The sequence below is a fragment of the Ammodytes marinus genome, assembly GCF_949987685.1.
Source record: "Ammodytes marinus genome assembly, chromosome: 6".
NCBI classification, from domain to species: domain Eukaryota; kingdom Metazoa; phylum Chordata; class Actinopteri; order Uranoscopiformes; family Ammodytidae; genus Ammodytes; species Ammodytes marinus.
Window position 1 is genome coordinate 33,030,718 of NC_137235.1, and position 19,596 is coordinate 33,050,313.

General features: G+C 42.3%; 1 protein-coding gene across 5 annotated transcripts in view; it reads right to left on the reverse strand.

Moving 5' to 3' along the window:
- The window catches only part of add3a (adducin 3 (gamma) a), a 159,477-nt gene that overhangs the window by 32,794 nt on the left and 107,087 nt on the right, over positions 1-19,596 (reverse strand). For all 5 annotated transcript variants that reach the window (XM_080030203.1, XM_080030205.1, XM_080030204.1 and 2 more), the window contains one exon: positions 10,845-11,085. In XM_080030203.1, coding sequence (XP_079886329.1) covers positions 10,845-11,039 — 195 coding nt within the window. In that variant the 5' untranslated portion in view covers positions 11,040-11,085. The remainder of the gene's footprint in view (positions 1-10,844; positions 11,086-19,596) is intronic.

Here is a 19,596-nt window from a genome sequence, read left to right on the forward strand (position 1 = left end):
CAACCGGCCTGCTGTGTGTTCTATAGAGGGTCAGTTTTTTCTTATTTTATTTTTTTTAATTCCGTTGTTGTTGGTGCTTTTCTGGGCATTTCTGTTGCAGTTCCCATTGACATTGAAGTCGCGGTGCTTAAAGGTGCAGTGTGTAATATGACATCATCAAGTAAGTTCTAGAAAGTTCTAGATTGATACGCTCCCTGGGTAAACCCACCCCTTTCGAATAATAACAGAAGCTACAGTGGCCTTCAAGGACAAGAACAATTCTAAATTTTAAACAATGCGCCTGATGACATTCCAACTATGACACTTCCAAAATGGCGGTGACAAGGCCTTGGTCCAAAGTATGGAGAAATATGGACATAGGGGAGAGTGGCCTAAGTTGTGCATTTTGGAAGTTGTTCCACCCCTTGTTTCTAGAAAACTGTGGAAGAAATTGGAAATGTGACCACATATTTAAGAAGAGCCATCCATTTGACTCATCCTGTAAAGAAGGGAGACACAAGGAATAAGATATAAGCACATTTAAGCTAAAAAAACGGTGTTTTGCCTTTCAAAGTAAAACTTCCATGATCAAGGTTTTTTGATTATTGTGTCTGAACAATTATAGACAAGTTTGAAAACATTTGACACATGTTTTAGTGCTTTGGTATGCTACATTTTGGGTCTATACAGTTAGCACGATGTCAGCCCTAAACTGCTACATCATGCTTATTATCTAAAATTCTGGGGATGGGGTGATTTGTGCCAAAGGGCCTGGGTGAGTTATAAGTAAGTAAGTAAGTAAGTAAAATGTATTTATAAAAGCACATTTATGACAGTTTGCACTGTCCAAAGTGCTGTACATAGTGCATTCAGTAGGTAAACAATGAAGGTAAAATAACAATAACCAAAATAAAAGACGTAAAGCCCATACATCCACATAAACACGGATAGTAGTGCAGAGGTAAGATAGTTAATGGGGAGGAAACACCAGGGTGTACATATGGGTTTTTAGCCTTGATTTAAAGGCAGAAATGTAGGGGAATCACATTTGTCAGGTGGCAGTTGGTTCCACAAGCACGGAGCAACTAGTGCAAAGTACATTTCTGAGAGTTGTGCCAGTGGCATGGCTGTATACGCTGGTCACCAAAAGAAAGTGATTGTCTACAGTAGCTCAGAAGAGAGTGACATCTCAATTCCACTTAACGACACCATTGATGACAGTTCAGATGGCCAGAAAGATGATGATGGTGACTTTGTCATTGTGAGCTTTGCAGGTAAAACCATTAGATCTGCAAGGCCTTGTTTAAGAAAATTGTCCTTCAATCTTTGTAAAATATTTACTTTATTTACTTTAAATAAACCTTAAATAAGTGATTGTCTAATGGATTTGTCTTGCATTACAGTTTATGAGATATATAGCAATTGCACAATTCACCCCATGGTATTCTCTCCAACCGCACAACTTACACCACACCGGGGGCAAGTTGTGCATCAAGACAACTTTTTTTCCGAAAGCAATATTTCTTCAACAGTTTATTCCAGATCCAAAGTTTTTATTGCCAGGGATGCACAACACCCTGAAATATATGTACATATTTGAGTTGGAGACTTTACTGTCAAGGCCTTACTTTAAAGTCACTTGGAGTGAAAAGTTGCACAACTTAGGCCACTCTCCCCTATATGAGACCCTTTCTAAGGAAAAAAAAAGAAATTCTAAAAAAAGAAATTCAGCTATTATGCACTAAATTAAATGTACTTTTCTACAAAATCTGCTAGGAAATAAAACCCAAAATTCTACACACTGCAGGTGACACACACACACGCACACACACACACACACACACACACACACACACACACACACACACACACACACACACACACACACACACACACACACACACACACACACACACACACACACACACACACACACACACACACACACACACACACACACACACACACACACACACACACACACACACACACACACACACACACACACACACACACACACACACACAGGCATCTGCTCTTCAATTCACAGACATTTGACCGTCAGGCAGATTTTGGGTTACTGACTCCATTAGAAAGGTCTTTGTTTTTGGGTCAAGCTGGAATGTTCTTGCTATAGCTTGACACTGACGGTTCGTACAAAACTAACGTGAAACCCATTAGTAGTGACAACTGTATTTTTACACATCTAGCAGGTACCAAAAATAATGAAATTAATTTGCAGCGGTGTTTCTAGTGACCTTATAAATGCAAGTCCAATCATTTCTCCTGACATGGTCTGTCTGCTAGTGGGATGAAGGTATACAGAAGACTTTAGAGCTTTTTTCGTCAAACAGCTGCCTTCTGTGGCTGTAAATGACACTAGAAGAGACGAGAGTAGAGAAAAGCAGGACATTTATGGCCCTGAAAAAAATGAGCTGAGGGAAGCTGCAGAGTCTGATGATAACATTCACTACAAGGGACCTTTTCAAGATACGAAAAGTCATGTGATACATTGCAAATATAAAACATTGATTTAAGCTGCTTTAAAGTCACATGGACTGGCGATGTGTAACAGCTTGAAAATCACCTTTGTTTTTTGAAATATTGTTCAATCAATTTCGGACACACACTTGTCCGACATTTTTTTTTGGCATTTTTATGCTTTTTTGATAGTGTACTGTAGAGACAGAGGTGAAATGGGGCAGAGAGGGGAGTGACATGCAGAGAACGACCGCGGGCGGGAATCGAACCCGGGTCTGCTGCTGGGCCCGGGCCGGGGGGGGACGCCCTACCAACTGAGCTAAGGGCGGCACCGGACACAGCGTTTTTAATGAAACCTATTGAAGAGCATGTGCGTATAAAAACACACACACACACACACACACACACACACACACACACACACACACACACACACACACACACACACACACACACACACACACACACACACACACACACACACACACACACACACACACACACACACACACACACACACACACACACACACACACACACACACACACACACACACACACACACACACACACACACACACACACAGGCATCTGCTCTTCAATTGATGTGTGTGTTATGAAGAAGATTATGACAGCAGGGATTTGATTTCCCATCATCTAAAACAGATTAATCCGTGGGGCCTAGAGTGGAGCGTGTCATAAATATTTTTTTAAAACCCCCCACACATCTGCACCAAAAAAGAACATCACACGTCAAGTGGATCTTTTAGCTGCTGTGTGGCGTGACTGCTTTGTGTATCTTATATGTTATTTTGTATTGTATCTTGTACAGCACTTTGGTCAACTGATGTTGTTTTTAAATGTGCTATAGAAATAATTTTTACTTTGACTTTGACTTCAATCCAAAGACAGGAGGTCAGGTGAACCTTCAAACTGATGTTACAATAAACTACAGTTAAAGCACAGGAGTCAAACTTGCACAAATATCCATGGTTTTAGCCTGCCAGATTAAAATCACTGACAGGCTAACAGTGCTAGCTGGGCCACTCCACTTACTGCAAGAAAAAAAAATGGGATCCTATCAGAGAAATGACGTTAATCTTTCAAATGGAGCTGCAGCCATCTTGAAGAGTATTATGCTGAAGCTTGGCCAACTTGTGTAGTGGAGAGCAGTTAAAACATGGCCACTCACCTAAAGAAACAAAATGTGGGTTTGACAATTCAAACGCTTGTTCGCACTTGAGGCATTTAAATGTTTTAGTCATGCTCTTGTACAGGTGAGAATGTGTTGGTTCTGTATAGTCTCTGGGTTGCTTCCATTGGATAAGCTGCCAGGATTCACCACTCACCATTGTGACAGTACATCAGCGCAAAATGCTTCCTGAAAAACTTTTCTATTGTAAAAATAAATGTTATTTTGACATTTATTTATTTCTCTACCGGAGCATCTGTAAAGAAAGTATTTGTAGTTACATTCTCTAAGGAACAATAGAAACCTTTCTTTGGAATTCTTACTACAGCGGGAGGTTGTGTCTACCAAGAGGTTGTGGCATATGACTTACAGCTCTTATTGTTGGTTATACAGGAGACACTTAAACTGTTGTACGTCATGCTGTGGGAAAAGCAAGAAGGGACTTTTTATGCCTTTTTTTTGAGCAAGGTCAATCCCTGCACGCCTGTGCTTGTGCACCGATCAAAGAAGTGCTTGTCGCTCCTGACGGTTTCGGCATGACATCAGCTAACACACACTCGTCGTCTCTTCATGTGAAAAACAATGAAACATTAAAGGAATACTTCACCCATATACGGAACCAGCGTTCTATCATTATAAAATCCCTATTATAATATAATGAATGAGGTTTTTCTTCCCTCAGTCTTCCCTCAGTCTTCCCTTGGCCCAGCTGTCCTGTTAATCCTAACCCTACATTTTTACCATGTGTGATGTCATACATGGGAAAATGTAGGGTTAGACAGTGAGACCATACAACACTCTTTCTGCCTTTTCTCATGATAGGATGAACCGATTTCTAAAATGTTTGCACATTTATACTACATAGGATCTCAGTTCAACACACCTTCATATTTCCACCGGTGAAGTAGGCCTTTAATGGTTTGATCTGACTCACTAAAGCAGAGTTTAGTAAGGTGCATTTAAAAAATTAAAATAACCTTGTTGTTATTCAGCCATCAAGGCTTGGGAACAACAAGTAGCTTGCATTACACAGAGCTTTATCAGCACAATATATCTAATGTCCACTTCTGTTTCCCTATACCTGTGAAGGCTGTGTATGTTTTGGGTTCATTTCCTCAAGCAGGTTAGCATTACATTCTCACTCCTACAAAACTACACCAGGGCTTATCTGGGAGGACAAAGGGACCTGCATTTTCAGGGCACTTGGTGATGTCAGCTGTGGTCAGATTGCATTCATCTCTCAATTTAGCAAAGATACCGGACAAAAGGAGTCACCTCACCAGAGTCTAGGTAAAAACAATGTTAAAGAAACATACATGCAAAGATATAAACCCCCCCTCCCCACACACAAACATGCGCGCGCGCGCGCGCGCACACACACACACACACACACACACACAAACACACACACACACACCCTATCCTTAAAGTTGGTAGACACACCAGAGGAGGCCTGTAATTTCAGTCACAGCCTCCCCAGTTATATCAGCACAATGCTGTTCTTTCAAACCGCCGACGTGACAGTGTTACAAAGTAGTTCCTGCCTGCAAGCTTGCCAACGCTATTGATCCCCCCCTCCCTCCCTATCTCACCTCAGACTGTGTGTCAGTGAAATACGTCCCCAACTCCAGCTGCAGCCAGCAACTCCCTCCCCTGGACTAAAGCTCTCTGGCCTTTTACTTAAGGGATGAACTGGTTCAACTTGACAGAGAAAGTACATGGAAACCAAAAAACAGCAGATCATTCCCACTGATCACATTGTTAAAAGTGACAAAGGAGTGAGAATGTATATAATGTCTTTAGCCAGCAACTAGTGCTATACCCTTTAGGTCACAATGACCCTGTACTATGTGTGTGGATTTAGGAAAATCCTGCGTTTCAACAAATGAGTTGCTGTTTCTCCCCCAAATGATCCTCTTAATATACCCAGTATCAACACTGTTAGCGATTCAGCACACTGAATTGGTGCATCCCCTAGTTGGTCCATTAACCAGTATCAGCAAGAAAAGGTTGCTTACATTTGTTTTGCTTTGTGAATACAAAACCTATGTCTCTGATTTTAAATGACAAATGTTTATTTCAGTTTCCAGATGGACAAAGTAGTGAATGTTAACACACAAAGCGCCGCGGGAGACTCTCCTTGACTTTTGGCCTGTCCTTTGGAGGTTGCACAAGAGCTAACGTGGACTCAGTTATGTTTCCCTCTAATCCCGAGGGCACTGCTTCACTAGTGGAGCTTTTTTCTGAGCTCAGTCGGCACCCAAGGGATGTTTCGAAAATGCCAAACTGAAATGTAGCTGTCAAGACATGGCTCTCTGAGGGGTAAGGCATTAGTTTTAAAAAAAGAGGGTCTCTGGAGTGAGTTGAAGCACTAATGTTCAAACAAATGAGACCTTTAAAACTTAAAATAGTAGAAAGGGAAAACATCATAGAGCAACCATGACATTTGCCAAAAGCACCATCAATAATCCATGGTATTTTTTTGGGGGACTTTCTAGAAAACCACGGGACTGGTGCGAGAGAAGAGAAGCTAAAGATGAGCTGAGATACGGAAACCAGAAGCGGCATGTGGGATGACGACTCCAATTCAATTTCATCTGATTGAATTTAAAAATCCTCTGGAGGGCTTTTGACCTTTTGGAGTCACAAATACAGTCATGGCAACCTAGTTCCAACGTGCAAATACAGAGAGCAAGGAAGGAGAGAGGCTCAGCCGCAGAATTGAACACTAACAAATGAATATCATGATTTACCAAACCCTGACATCATTTGGAAATTCTGCCAAAAATCTGTGAACCATCTCCTTCTTGGGCATTGAATTCAACGGAAAAACCATTTTAACGTGTCTTACAACCAAACTCGGGACATATGTAGATCAGAGCCTGTCATAAAACACAATTTATTAACCAACATTACCACAAAAGCCTTCTGAAAAATCATTCACAACTCTTTTTTATGCCTTTTCCCTTTTGCATACTCATGAACACTGAGGCAGACACACAGAACTAATGTTAATCTAAGGCAACTATAAATTGTTGCTCTAAATGATATGGAAGAAAAACACTATCAACTTTAATGTTGAAAATGTGTATATATTTAAGACCTGAGAATTTAATTTTCACAGGCATACATTACCTTCCCTCTTACCCACTTCTCTTTCTCTGTCTCAATCTGCCTGTCATGCATTGTTGTTAAGTGCGGGCAATGTTACAACTCCCCAGTGGGACACGATGGTAACAGAGGGTTCAAGGTTCAGCTGTAGCCTTTAACCTCAAAAGGTAAACAAGGTTTTATGAATGAGGCCGGAGGATGAAGCCAGCAGAGTTGATTGGGTCCCGCCTGGTCTATATTGGTCCAACTTTAACTACAACCTGCCATCTGAGAGCTAGCAACATGTAATCTGGAGCCGCCACTAGGCCCATAACACTGGAATGAAAACAAACAGAGGGAGAGAAAGGAGGGGGGAGAGAGAGAGAGAGAGACAGAGAGAGACAGAGAGAGAGAGAGAGATGCACATGTGTGGACGGCCAGCTGCTGACTCTTGTTGTTGTGGCATTACATTAGAGAGAGAGAGAGAGAGAGAGAGAGAGAGAGAGAGAGAGAGAGAGAGAGAGAGCGAGAGAGCGAGAGAGCAACAGACTGAGAAGGACGGTATAAAGGAAGGGGGACACGTGCTAGTCCAGCTGGTGGCACACACTTGTTATTGTTGACGTTGTTGAATATGAGTAAACCAGCGCGGAGAGGCCAACTGTCCTAATGTACGGGCTAGAAACCCTCTGTGGCCCACAGCGAGACACCTGTTACTGCTGACTGACAGCAAGTTGGCTCAGGTTCAACACCACACCAGGCGGGAGACAGATACATACCACTCAGTGTCCGCACACACACACACACACACACACACACACACACACACACACACACACACACACACACACACACACACACACACACACACACACACACACACACACACACACACACACACACACACACACACACACACACACACACACACACACACACACACACACACACACACACACACACAATTAGCATTTATTTGGACTGATGAATGTGTGGTCTCCACCAACTTTGGGGCGACTGTGGCTCAGGTGGTTAAGCGGGTTGGCCAACGATCCAAGGGTTGGCGGTTCGATCCCCGCCCGGCCACCTGTGTCATGGTTGTTGTGTCCTTGGGCAAGACACTTCACCCACCTTGCCTTGTGTGAATGTGTATGACTGCTGTATGTTTGAGGTGGTGGTCGGAGGGGCCGTTGGCGCTGAATGGCAGCCACGCTTCCGTCAGTCTGCCCCAGGGCAGCTGTGGCTACTCTCGTAGTTTACCACCATCAGTATGACTGTGTGTGAATGAATGGAACCTGGAACCCTGTAAGCGCTTTGAGTCCTAAGGGAATAAAGCGCTATATAAATCCTATCAATTATTAACTCTCCTGAGGGAAATAAAGGGCTCTTTTGCATCCAGATGTTCCACTATATTCACCAGCTATATTCCCTTATTTGTTTGTGCCAGATGTAGTTGAGCAGGTATGAACAGTTAGTTTGTCAGGGTGTTTACTGCAGCAGACAGCTGTGACTGGAGATGGGCTGATGACATCAAAGAGAGAGTAAAGCAAAACAGGAAAGTTGCTGGCCCCTAACACCAACACAATGATCCCAATGAACTGCAAGGTGGAGTTCTAATCACTAAACCACTATGAGCAATATGTTTAACATCACACACAGTCATAAGGAAATAACTATCTAATTAAACACAGTGTCATGAAATACATCAGGCTGTGTGGTCCTCTGTTTGTGGAATCACTGAGTTCATGGGGCTCAAAATCTTCTCTCTCTAACAGACTGCCTGTGCCATTACTTTAACATGCTAATTTGCTGCTGATAAGAACAAACTGGAGCCAGCTGTGCCAGACACGCCGCAAAAGAATACCAGTGATGGTCGGCCACAGACGCCCAAGGAAGGCCCAGCAGTTAGCTGCAGCCCACTGTCAGGGCTCTTAAATGTACTCCCTCATTTGCTCACCCCTAAACTGCACTTGTGGTCCTCAATCACGTACACAGACCCATTCATACATACGCAGAGTATCAAGTGGAAACCTGCATCAGCAGCACCATGCTCCTGCCATTCCAGACATCTCGCTCAAAGAGCAGTGTGCCAAGAAAGCCACACTGGGCATGTGCAAAATATACACACACACACACACACACACACACACACACACACACACACACACACACACACACACACACACAGAACATTCATTAATTCCATTCACTGCCTGACCTACATCTAACCATATCCTTCACTGAACTTTAACTTGACCGTATACCAATCCCTGCTTATTCTAAACTCTTCAAAGCGTGTTTTCACTGCAAAAGAAATCCAAAGTTCAAAATGCATAAAGACCACACCTTGCCTCTCTCATTGTAAAGAGAGGAGTACTTCATAGAGCAGCCTTGAGTCAATAGTGCAGAGTAAATATACTGTGTGAGGCTGAACTAAAAAGAACGGGGGCTTGTTGTAAAATCTTGACACAAGGTGAAGTAACATGTTCAAAGGTCGCAATACAAACAGCGAGATAGGAAAAAAACTGTGTCTGTAGTCTCGACATGAGCCCATGAGCGTGACTCTTTGGACGGGTGAATTGGAAGAGTGAGTTGGACTATCATAACTGGTGCGGAGGTCCTGAAATGGAATGATGCACATGCCTTCAGGGTAAAAAAGGAAACAAACTAATCCATGAAGCATGGCTCTGTCACGTGCGGTTTTTGTGTTCAAGTGTTGCCGTGGCTTATGCTCACTTTGATCTGCACCGTGTCCTAATCACAATCTTTACACTGCATTCAGATCTTTGAAGAGAAGAGGTGTCAGCAAACTAAGAAATCCACAACAAAGACACAATTCCCCAATACCTAGCCTTGATAGTATACATGAGAGCCTAAATAATTAGTATGCATGGTCCCAAAGGAGCGCAAACCTCTAGTTAGTAGAGCAACAGTAATTCTGAATAATCCTAGACCTTCAAAGAAATACGATCTAACCACAACATTGAGGGTGTTGGCTAAAATATGCCGCGCACGCACAGAGTTGTTGACTTCAGCAAAACCTGACCCAACGTGAGAGCCTCCGGTCTGGAGTTAGCCTGAGAGAGGGCGTGGTAGCTGGTGGTTATATTAGACTTGTTGCAGGCCGCTGACTGCTGTGTCTGTGGCCAGTGTCACAACATCAATACCAGCACAAACACTCAAGTGCATGTGATGCACTATCTGCTGTAACGTCTTTAGAAACTGCTTTATTGGGGAATAATAACTGACAGAAAAAAAATGGGAACTGAGTGATTTCACAAACTATTTAGCCAGGGAGGTAAAAAGTTCACTTGGGCTGTGGCAAGTTCTCCATTGGGTCTTTTGAAATCTTATATAATTCAACGGCCCTAGTCTCTGCTAAGAGATATACGAAGATACAGGCAGTGTTTGTTCTGAATCATGGTGGGTTGGGCGTATTTGGGCAAACATCTAGGAACAGGGCCAATTACTTTTTCCGTCTATGCAAACGCATTCACACGTCTACATTTTAAGTTGCCAGTTTAGGAATCCAGAGAACCCCAAGAAAACATAGGCCTGCCTCAATCGATGGATATGAACCTAAGACCTTGGTGACTGATAATAACTGTTGAACCGTACAGCCAGACTTTTTCTCTTGGTGTACTGTCTTTTTAAGGGAGTCCCATCATCTCTGGAGGATCGTAGAGGACAGTGCTGTGGCTGTAATCAACATAGAGAAGGACCTCCGCAATGAGTTCAGATCTACCTTTCAAGACTTTCTAAGACCCATGCAGTATATACCTTCCTAATAAGAACACACTTTTTCCCCAACAAAGTCATTTACCTCCGTTTTGACTGTGTAGTACAAAAACACCTATAGCAGCAGACAACAACTTTTTCAAACTCTTTTCTGATGTACTGTATGTAACATCAAGGGTCAACATTGGATTTAGTTCAAAACTGACTGGTTGACATCTCCACCTGCCCCAGTCCATTGAATGCCAAAATAAAAGTGCCATGACATCATTCAAGGTACCATTCAGTTTCTACTCTTTATGGGCATTGACACATTTTCTCTGGATAACACATTGCCCCCCCCCCCCCCTCTTTTCCCCCATTCAACTTACAGGGCTCTGCAAGATCTGCGTGACACGTTTCTTCTGCTCCAGAACGTTGAAGTCCTGCCGGAGGTCTGGCGACATGTTCCTGGACCTGATGTACTCGGGATCGTTGACGTTGACCCGGTCGAAGTAGCGCTCCTTAGTCCCTCCACTGGGCGGGGGAGGAGTGGTCACTACCACCTGATGGCTGTCCGCACTCATGCCTACAGCACCGCACTGGCTTTATGGCTGCCACTCGAACGGTCACCTGAGGACATGGAAACAAACAGGGTTACAACACAAATCATTTCATTTCAAAAGGAAAGTGTGAAAAGTTTTATATTTAGCATTAAAAAACATATGGATTTAGATGCTTTACAGTATTTCAAAGTGCAAAAGAGGGAGTTAAGGTACCAAAACAGAATGTGCAAGGGTTTACTAAAAAAACCTGGTATGAAATTAACATGGCCGTCAGAATGCGAAAACAGATTTACCTGTATAAGGCAAAATGAAAAAGACAAAATTTACAATACATAGTTTTATTGTGTATTTTTAGAAATACAATGTGTATGGTGCCTTATTTCTACCAAAAAAAACAGCACAGCCTTCAATGATGGATATACCCCTAATGTTGTTCCACCATCCCACATGATTGAGTTAGATGATAGTTGTCATTCATTCAACAAGAGTTACTTTCTAAGTCAAGCTCTTTGGTTTGACGAAAATAACAAGCTCCTCCACTGTCCTGACGGCAGGGCTTTGTTCCACACAAAACACATACAGCATGTCACAACTGCACGTAGGCATTAGTCAGGTCACACTGATACAACTAACAAAGTGTACTAGAACAGGAGCAGTTTTGTTTGAACATCCAAGGCCTTGACTGGTGAGGTGGTTTGCTCCCACAGTTCATCCTCAGGTCAGCTGGCACGACAACAAGCAATTTGCAGGATACAGGAACTTCTACTGTAAAAGCAACACGTGTGACCGACCCTTCTCCCTGTCCTTGATGTCGTGCTTTGGCCACAGCCAAAAAAAGGCTTCGAAAATATGGCAAAAGGTTGTAACTGTATGTATGTGAAAGAACTGACTTATTTTTGAAAGATTTTTTGGGGCATTTTTATTCTTTCAGTGATTCTTGAGAAGTGGGAAAAAACAGGGTGTAATGTTGAAAAAATACAAACCCTATGTTTAGGCAAATTAAACTTCATGTATGTATCCAACATGTACTAAGCTACTGAGCTAAGCTTTGACACAACCTCGTCCTTTTTTTGTCAGACAGGAAATCTGACGGAGTTGACATCTGACGGTGTTGGACATATTTATCGTTTCTTAAACAGAACAAATGGAATTTATCTAGTAGACATTTGTTTTTTCTCTTGATGTTAGGTGCTGCTAGTATGAACTACTTCAGGAAAAGAAAAAGATCAAAACATTTCAAATAACTTAACGCAGGACTTTCAAGATTTTTAATTTAAAACACTCTAAAACTGCAACACTTATCAGAGCCTGTCTGACTCCAATGTACTCTACAGAGGTAGAATGTGACAAAAGGTCCTTCATAGTGACAGCTGCCCCTTATTTTGGCTGATTTTCTTACATTTTAATGGATTGTCTGACGGTGGTGACAAAAAGTGTCACACCACTTAAGAAACTTTATACAACATGAATGTGTTGAAGAAAAACAGTTTTTATTGATACGAGAAATGATTTAGTGTTGAGCACCATCTATCCTACAAAGTCTTTAAAAAATCCTGGATCTTAAATTAACCAAAGATAATATGAAAACAATAAAAAGTGTTTATTTGTCCAAGAGTGGCATAAACTCTCCACCAATTATTTTGAAAATGATAACAGGCAAACACTGACATTAGAACAAACCTTCCTTGTTGTTGACACGACAACATGTGTAAAACTGCATTTTCCAGAATGCTTTGCTTGTGTGGTAGAAGATAAGCTGGTGATGTATTAGGGAAAGGGCGGAGCTTATGGCGGCTCTAACAGATGGTGTTTTGGCTTGAAGAGTAGAGGAATGAGAGAAAGAGAGAGCAACAAAGAGTTTAAGAAAGCCATCCCACGGTTTACACCTCTTCAAAAGCCCAGTGGTCGTCTCACAGCATGGCGGGATCAAAATGTTGAGGTTACTCTGCCAGAAATGACTGTCCCTTCCCCATTTGGGACACAGGGGGGGAGGAGAGATGATTAGGTGTGCACATGCCGCTAAGCTACTCACTCAGGACAAATGCCACTTAAAAACACGGTTAAGATTAGTGTAATGACAGTCTTTAGAAGAGTCTCGCTCAGACCAAACAAATGGTTAGCTATAGGAATCCTTTTCAAGTGGATGAATGTGTACCATGACGTGCAGTGTTTTTTTAGTGTGTTTTTCGCTCATCACTATCCTTACTTGTTCCTTTGGAAGAAAACAGGTGATGATATGAGTAAGCGCCTATTTCAATTATTTGTTATTCAGACCTTAAATTTACCCCAATATTACTCTCGCTGCTTCTTACGGAGCCCCTAAAGGGACATGGAGGAAAAAAAATTGTGGTAGAAAAAAATAAAAAAATAAAAATTGGTTGAAAAAATCAAAAAATCTAAATCAAAGTTGAGATCTCAAGTTCAAAGTGGAGATCTGGACTTTGCCTTCAAACCTCACTCACCGTCACCAATGGTCCATGCATCAAAGGCATATCAATTAATTTATGGGAAACCACACAACAGTGTCATGGAGGAGTACTTGGAGCATTCTTTTCTCACACTAACACCAAACTACAACCTATTAGGCCTGAATCTAACGTTTATTATGCACATTGGAGAGAAAAGTGACAATGCTTCACTTCATTTTGGCGCACCATGGACAGAGAGCGGAGGTCTAATTGTCAACACACACACACACACACACACAATATGTAGACGGTATACATTTGACTATATCAAAACGTGAACGTTTCCAAGACACAATGCCGCCTACACTTGAGGAGAACTCTGTTTGGCTGTATTGGCTGCATGGTCTGATGAAGGCTATTATGAGTCGCAAAGAGTCATTTGCACCGGATTAGACTCTGTCCGCGTTCTCCAGTGACTCCATATGATCGGATCTTGAAGCACTCACAATAGTGCAGGCAAAATATGAAATTCAATCGGATTATGCGAACTTTCTATTTTTCTTCACTTGGAGAGAGAAAAAGCGCTGTTCCTGTGCGCTCTGGCAGCACTACACCTGTGCCCGGCGTGAGCCTCAAACTGCGTCTTAATAGAAAAGATAACTGCAGGTCATATGACAAAACAAGCGATCGGACTAGGTTAGTAAAGCCTAATTCACCCTTTCAGCCTTTCCCAGGAAGAGATCGTGTGTGAATAAAACACAGAGTCTGGACTGGCGTATTTTTAATATAGCAGAACTTCCTTTGCTGTGCGCTGGGGAGAAACAGACACGCTGGTAACTGTTCTGCTCCAGATCTGCACATTGGACAGCGCCACGCGATCCTGACAGTTTTGCTGCTATTTAGTTAAAATTTGTGATTTTTTGGGTGCAATAGATGAATAACATGTGCCGTCGGGTGAAGCCTCTTATCTTTCTCTCTCGACCGTGTGCGAGGCAAAACAGATCAGGCGCTGTTTCTCCCCAGCGCACAGCAGAGGAATTTCTGCTATAATTAGAATTCACCAGTGCAGACTCTCCTCAAACTATTAGTTTAATTTAGTTTTTATAATCAGCGATCGATTGTTTCATTTGTACACAGAGACAAACATGTAGGCATGTAGCGGTGTGGCACATTTACGCACGAAAGCTTCCCTCAGAACGGAAGAGAAAAAAATTCGCTTTTTTATTTAATTATTATTATTGTAGTCCAGACTGTGTTTTATTCACACACGATCCCTTCCTGGGAAAGGCTGAAAGTGTGAATGAGGCTTTACTAACCTAGTTCAATCGCTAGTTTTGTCATATGACCTGCAGTTATCTTTTCTATTAAGACGCAGTTTGAGGCTCACGGTGGGCACAGCTGGTGTAGTGCCAGAGCGCACAGGAACAGCGCTTTTTCTCTCTCCAAGTGAGGAAAAATAGAAAGTTCGCATAATCCGGTTGAATTTCATATGGCCTGTGTGTGTGTGTGTGTGTGTGTGTGTGTATTGACAATTAGACCTCCGCTCTCTGTCCATGGTGCGTCAAAATGAAGTGAAGCATTGTCACTTTTCTCTCCAATGTGCATAATAAACATTAGATTTAGGCCTAATAGGTTGTAGTTTGGTGTTAGTGTGAGAAAAGAATGCTCCAAGTACTCCTCCATGACACTGTTGTGTGGTTTCCCATAAATTAATTGATATGCCTTTGATGCATGGACCATTGGTGACGGTGAGTGAGGTTTGAAGGCATTGTCGAGATCTCGACTTTGAACTCGAGATCTCGACTTTAAACTCGAGATCTCGACTTTGATTTATTTTTAATTTTTTTCTACCAACATTTTTTTCTTCCTCCATGTCCCTTTAGGGGCCTCGTAGCTTCCTCCACCTTTGGACAGCAAGCGGTCAAGTGTTTAATGTCTTGCTCAAGAGCATGTCAGGGGTAGCTCCATGTGTTTATCGCTTACTGTTCCCACCTAAATTCTCCCCACTAGGAACTTGAGTATGTATCACAATACATCTATGCAGACGATCTCCACTTTTTCGTAGGTTGCCGAGTCACACACAAACTGGTACACATTTCAGAAAAAGCAAGAAAAATAAGAAAAACAGAGGAAATGCATTCACGCGTCATAGTTCATATGACGCGTGGATGCATTTCTTCTGTAAAATAAAACATGACATACATAAATGCAATAATATCCATGGTATCCACAGAGAATCTATAGGTACACAGGAAACCTACTAAAGCTGTGATTTATACTATGGAAACGAATAAAGCCGCCCAAAAAATCCTCTTTAATTGAGTGCAGCTGGGCAGAGAGAGGGAGTTACGTAACTTGATATTGAATTTGTCCTGCTCTCATGCACTTTTCCTGTAGCTGTGCACACACACACACACACACACACACACGAACACACACACACACACACACACACACACACACACACACACACACACACACACACACACACACACACACACACACACACACACACACACACACACACACACACACACACACACACACACACACACACACACACACACACACACACACACACACACAGGGATGTAACGATATGAAATTTTTAGTACGATACGAGATTTAAACAACTTATCACCAAAACAAAGACACTGCTTCTCTATTGCTGTTTTTTAAAGAAGCTTTACACCTATATTTTTCAAACTGAAATAGGAATTTTAAATCTAAACTTAATTGAGTCACTTGTCTGTAACTGTAAAAGTATGTATAAAATAAAAATCATTTAAATAGTGTGATAATTTCCCCATTTATTTATGTTTTATTTGCTTATCAACTCTATTTTTACAAGCCATGTTTTACCTTAATAGGCCTACATTATGACAGGCACAATGAACTCTGTAAAATATTTATTTGTGATTTCTATTTGTTATTAACTTAAATTGCAGTCTCAAAAACAATGTTTTTGCAGTGCACTCCTCTCCCCCTCCCTTCCTCACACTTTCGCAACGTCACCTTCATTTGACCAAAGTAGTGTCACCTAAGTTTGACAGTTCGCCGACTTTACCGGGGATTTGTGGATTTCAGGAGGGGGAGGAGGAGGACTCAACCAGCACCAGTCAGCATCGGGGGCACTGTGGTGGAGATGGTCGCCAAACACAGGTACCTCGGTGTGCAGCTCGACAGTGAGCTGGACTGGAAAAGCCACATGGAGGCGGTATACAAGAAGGGACAAAGTCGACTCTACTTCTTGAGGAGACTAAGGTCATTCAACATCTGCCAACCCCTATTGTGCACTGTCTACCACTCAGTTGTGGCCAGTGCTCTGTTTTTCGCTGTGGCATGCTGGGGAGAAGGTGCCCGCAAAGCGGACAAAAACAGGCTGGACAAGCTGATCAGGAAGGCCAGCTCAGTGGTCGGGGCTGAGCAGCTCAAGGTCCAGCAGGTGGCAGAGGCCAGAATCCTCAACAAACTGGGTTCAATGATGACCAACCCCACTCACCCACTCCACGCCCTGAAGGTCATCAAGAGCAGTACCTTTAGTCACAGACTAATTGCACCAATGTGCAAAACAGAGCGCTACAGGAAGTCCTGCATACCAGCTGCCATTCGATTTTATAATGCACAAATATAACTTTGCACTTTTTAGTATTTATTATTGTATTTATTGTTTTTTATCTTTTAAGTATTTTAGCTATGAGGGAATGTGTGTTGTTATGTCTGTCCAGACGCTGTTTATGTGACACTGTCATTTCCTGCAAAGGATCATTAAAGCATTTCAATCAATTCAATTAACGCGCGGTTGCGGTGGATTCTATTTTTTATTTTTTTTATAATCTCATTTCCTCACGTTCGCCTGGATTCATAATGATATTATTGACCCGCGAGCAACTTTCTCTTCAGTCTGGTAAGCTACTATGTCGATCTTTTTCTCTATCTCTCCCTTTTCTCTTTCTCTCTCTTCTTCTTTGCTGCTGCGTGACTCAATGTTGTGAAGCTGCACGTGCTGGTCTGCGTAGTGTAAACAACGGCCCACGTGAGACGTGACTGTTCAGTTTAAAGTTAGAAGTCATGTTTCATCAGTGTTGGGAACCTTACTTTAAAAAAGTAATTAGTTAGTTACTCACTACTTGTTCCAAAAAGTTAGTAACTGAATTACTTTATAATAGAAGTAACTTGTTACAGTAGGCTAACTATTTGTGTTAGCCTACTGTAAAAAGAAAAAAGTTGCTATATGTCAACAAATTTGGATTTTTCTGAGCAGTTTTCACAAGTCAGTTGAAATGAGTAGAACAGACAGGTAGGCCTACTTGTAGGCTACATAACCTTCAATATGTATTGCACATCAACAGACAGCAAGAGGTTTATCCTGCACTTCAAGTATTTTGTTCTCAACAAAAGTAGTAGAGGAAACTGCTGAATGTACCGTGCTGATCTGCTATATCACTGGATTCACTTCAGGGGTGTCGGCTAAAACACCACTTAAGGCCAAAAACGTCAGACTATGAAGCATGAGACGATTTCCTTCTTTAACATGCACAGCAGCATACGGAGCCCAGGAAAAGAACAGTAGCAATATTCGGCTCCTGATGACACGCTAAACAGCTGTTGCAACCGTTTAATAACGTGCATAAATTATAATTTATAGAGATCGGGAACCTCCATGCACTTACTCACAAGGGCGATGCAAACAAACTCAGGGAGAGCACGTTTCAACCGTGGATTGATAGGTGGTTACTGCGGCAACGTGCACGCTCACACAACAGACAGAGAAAGAAAAAGAAACTTCACTAAACAGGCGCTCCGGCTGACTGACGTGACGGCGCTAACTGACAGTTATAATGTCATCCACACTGAATAAAACACAACTTAAAACACACTGGTCTCCTCACTAGCAGTTTGTGTAGTATGGAGCCAGGGGTGCGTTCGGATTACACAGTTTATTCAATCAATTCATACTAACGCATTTAACGTTCAGTAACGATAACGGCGTTGTAACGACGGAAAAAGTAATTAGTTAGATTACCCCGTTACTGAAAAAAGAACCTACCTATTATTTTAAACAGCGTTATTCCCAACACTGTGTTTCAGTGATAAGATGTTGTGTCAATGTGTTATTGTTTGGTTTCCAATGTTGGTGTGGCCCATGCAGTGTTAGATTGAGTGCTACGTTGCTCACGAGACTCTCCAAAATGACGGATCGCATTTACCATGCAAGCTCGCCTGTAATACCGTGATAAGGTATTACAAGATAAAACTTACGGTTGACATTTGTGGCCTTTTCATATCGCGAACGACCGTTTTGCGGTATACCGTTACATCCCTACACTCACACCTGCTTATTCTTCTGTTGCACTTCAGTCACCAAAATAGTCATTGAAATGGGGTGTATACAAATCGGCCACAAAGCTCAGAAACGCACCAGAGAAGCTGTGATTGACAGTGGAAGATCATGTCTGAAATTTGCTGAATGAGTGGAATTATGCGTGGCCGATAACAGCTGTCCCAAAAAATAAAGAAAACACAGCAGCCTCTAGCTCTAAACCCTGCCCCTTCCCCTCCCTTTGCTCACACACATGCACCAGTTACACCATCTCACTTCTGCTTAGACCAAAGACACACATCCAGCAGCCCTCAGCGTGAGCTTCCACCCTTCCTTCCTCTCTCTGTCTCTGTCAATAGATCATTGTCCCTGTGCCTGTCCCTCCCCCCATCCTCCCCCCACCCTCGGCCTGGTCGCATCCAGAGAGATGGATGGTTGGGTGGGAGGTTTTGGGAGGGTGAAAGGGAGGAGTTGTGGTGGAGGTTGTGTGTGTGTACTATTCATCTTAGTAAGAATGAACTCTGATGCTTGAGTCACAGCATCAATGTTTAGAATTCAAATGTCATGCCTCGTGGTAGAAGCTCTTTTTCGAGATTCACAAACTTTCAGAATAAAAAAAAATGAAGTTTCACGACAACAACAATGCCAGAAGTTTGGAATGCAGTTCACAGCGACAGACGGAAAACAAATCCAGACACAATTACCCTTTAACAATATAGCATTGGAGGACAGCGCTGTATTGTAATTGATTTACAGTCCATTAATGGTGGTAGATGGACGAGGCGGGATGTGTTGACTGAAGGGCGCTAGACTACCAACAAAGCCTGAGGCAAGGTGACCACAACCG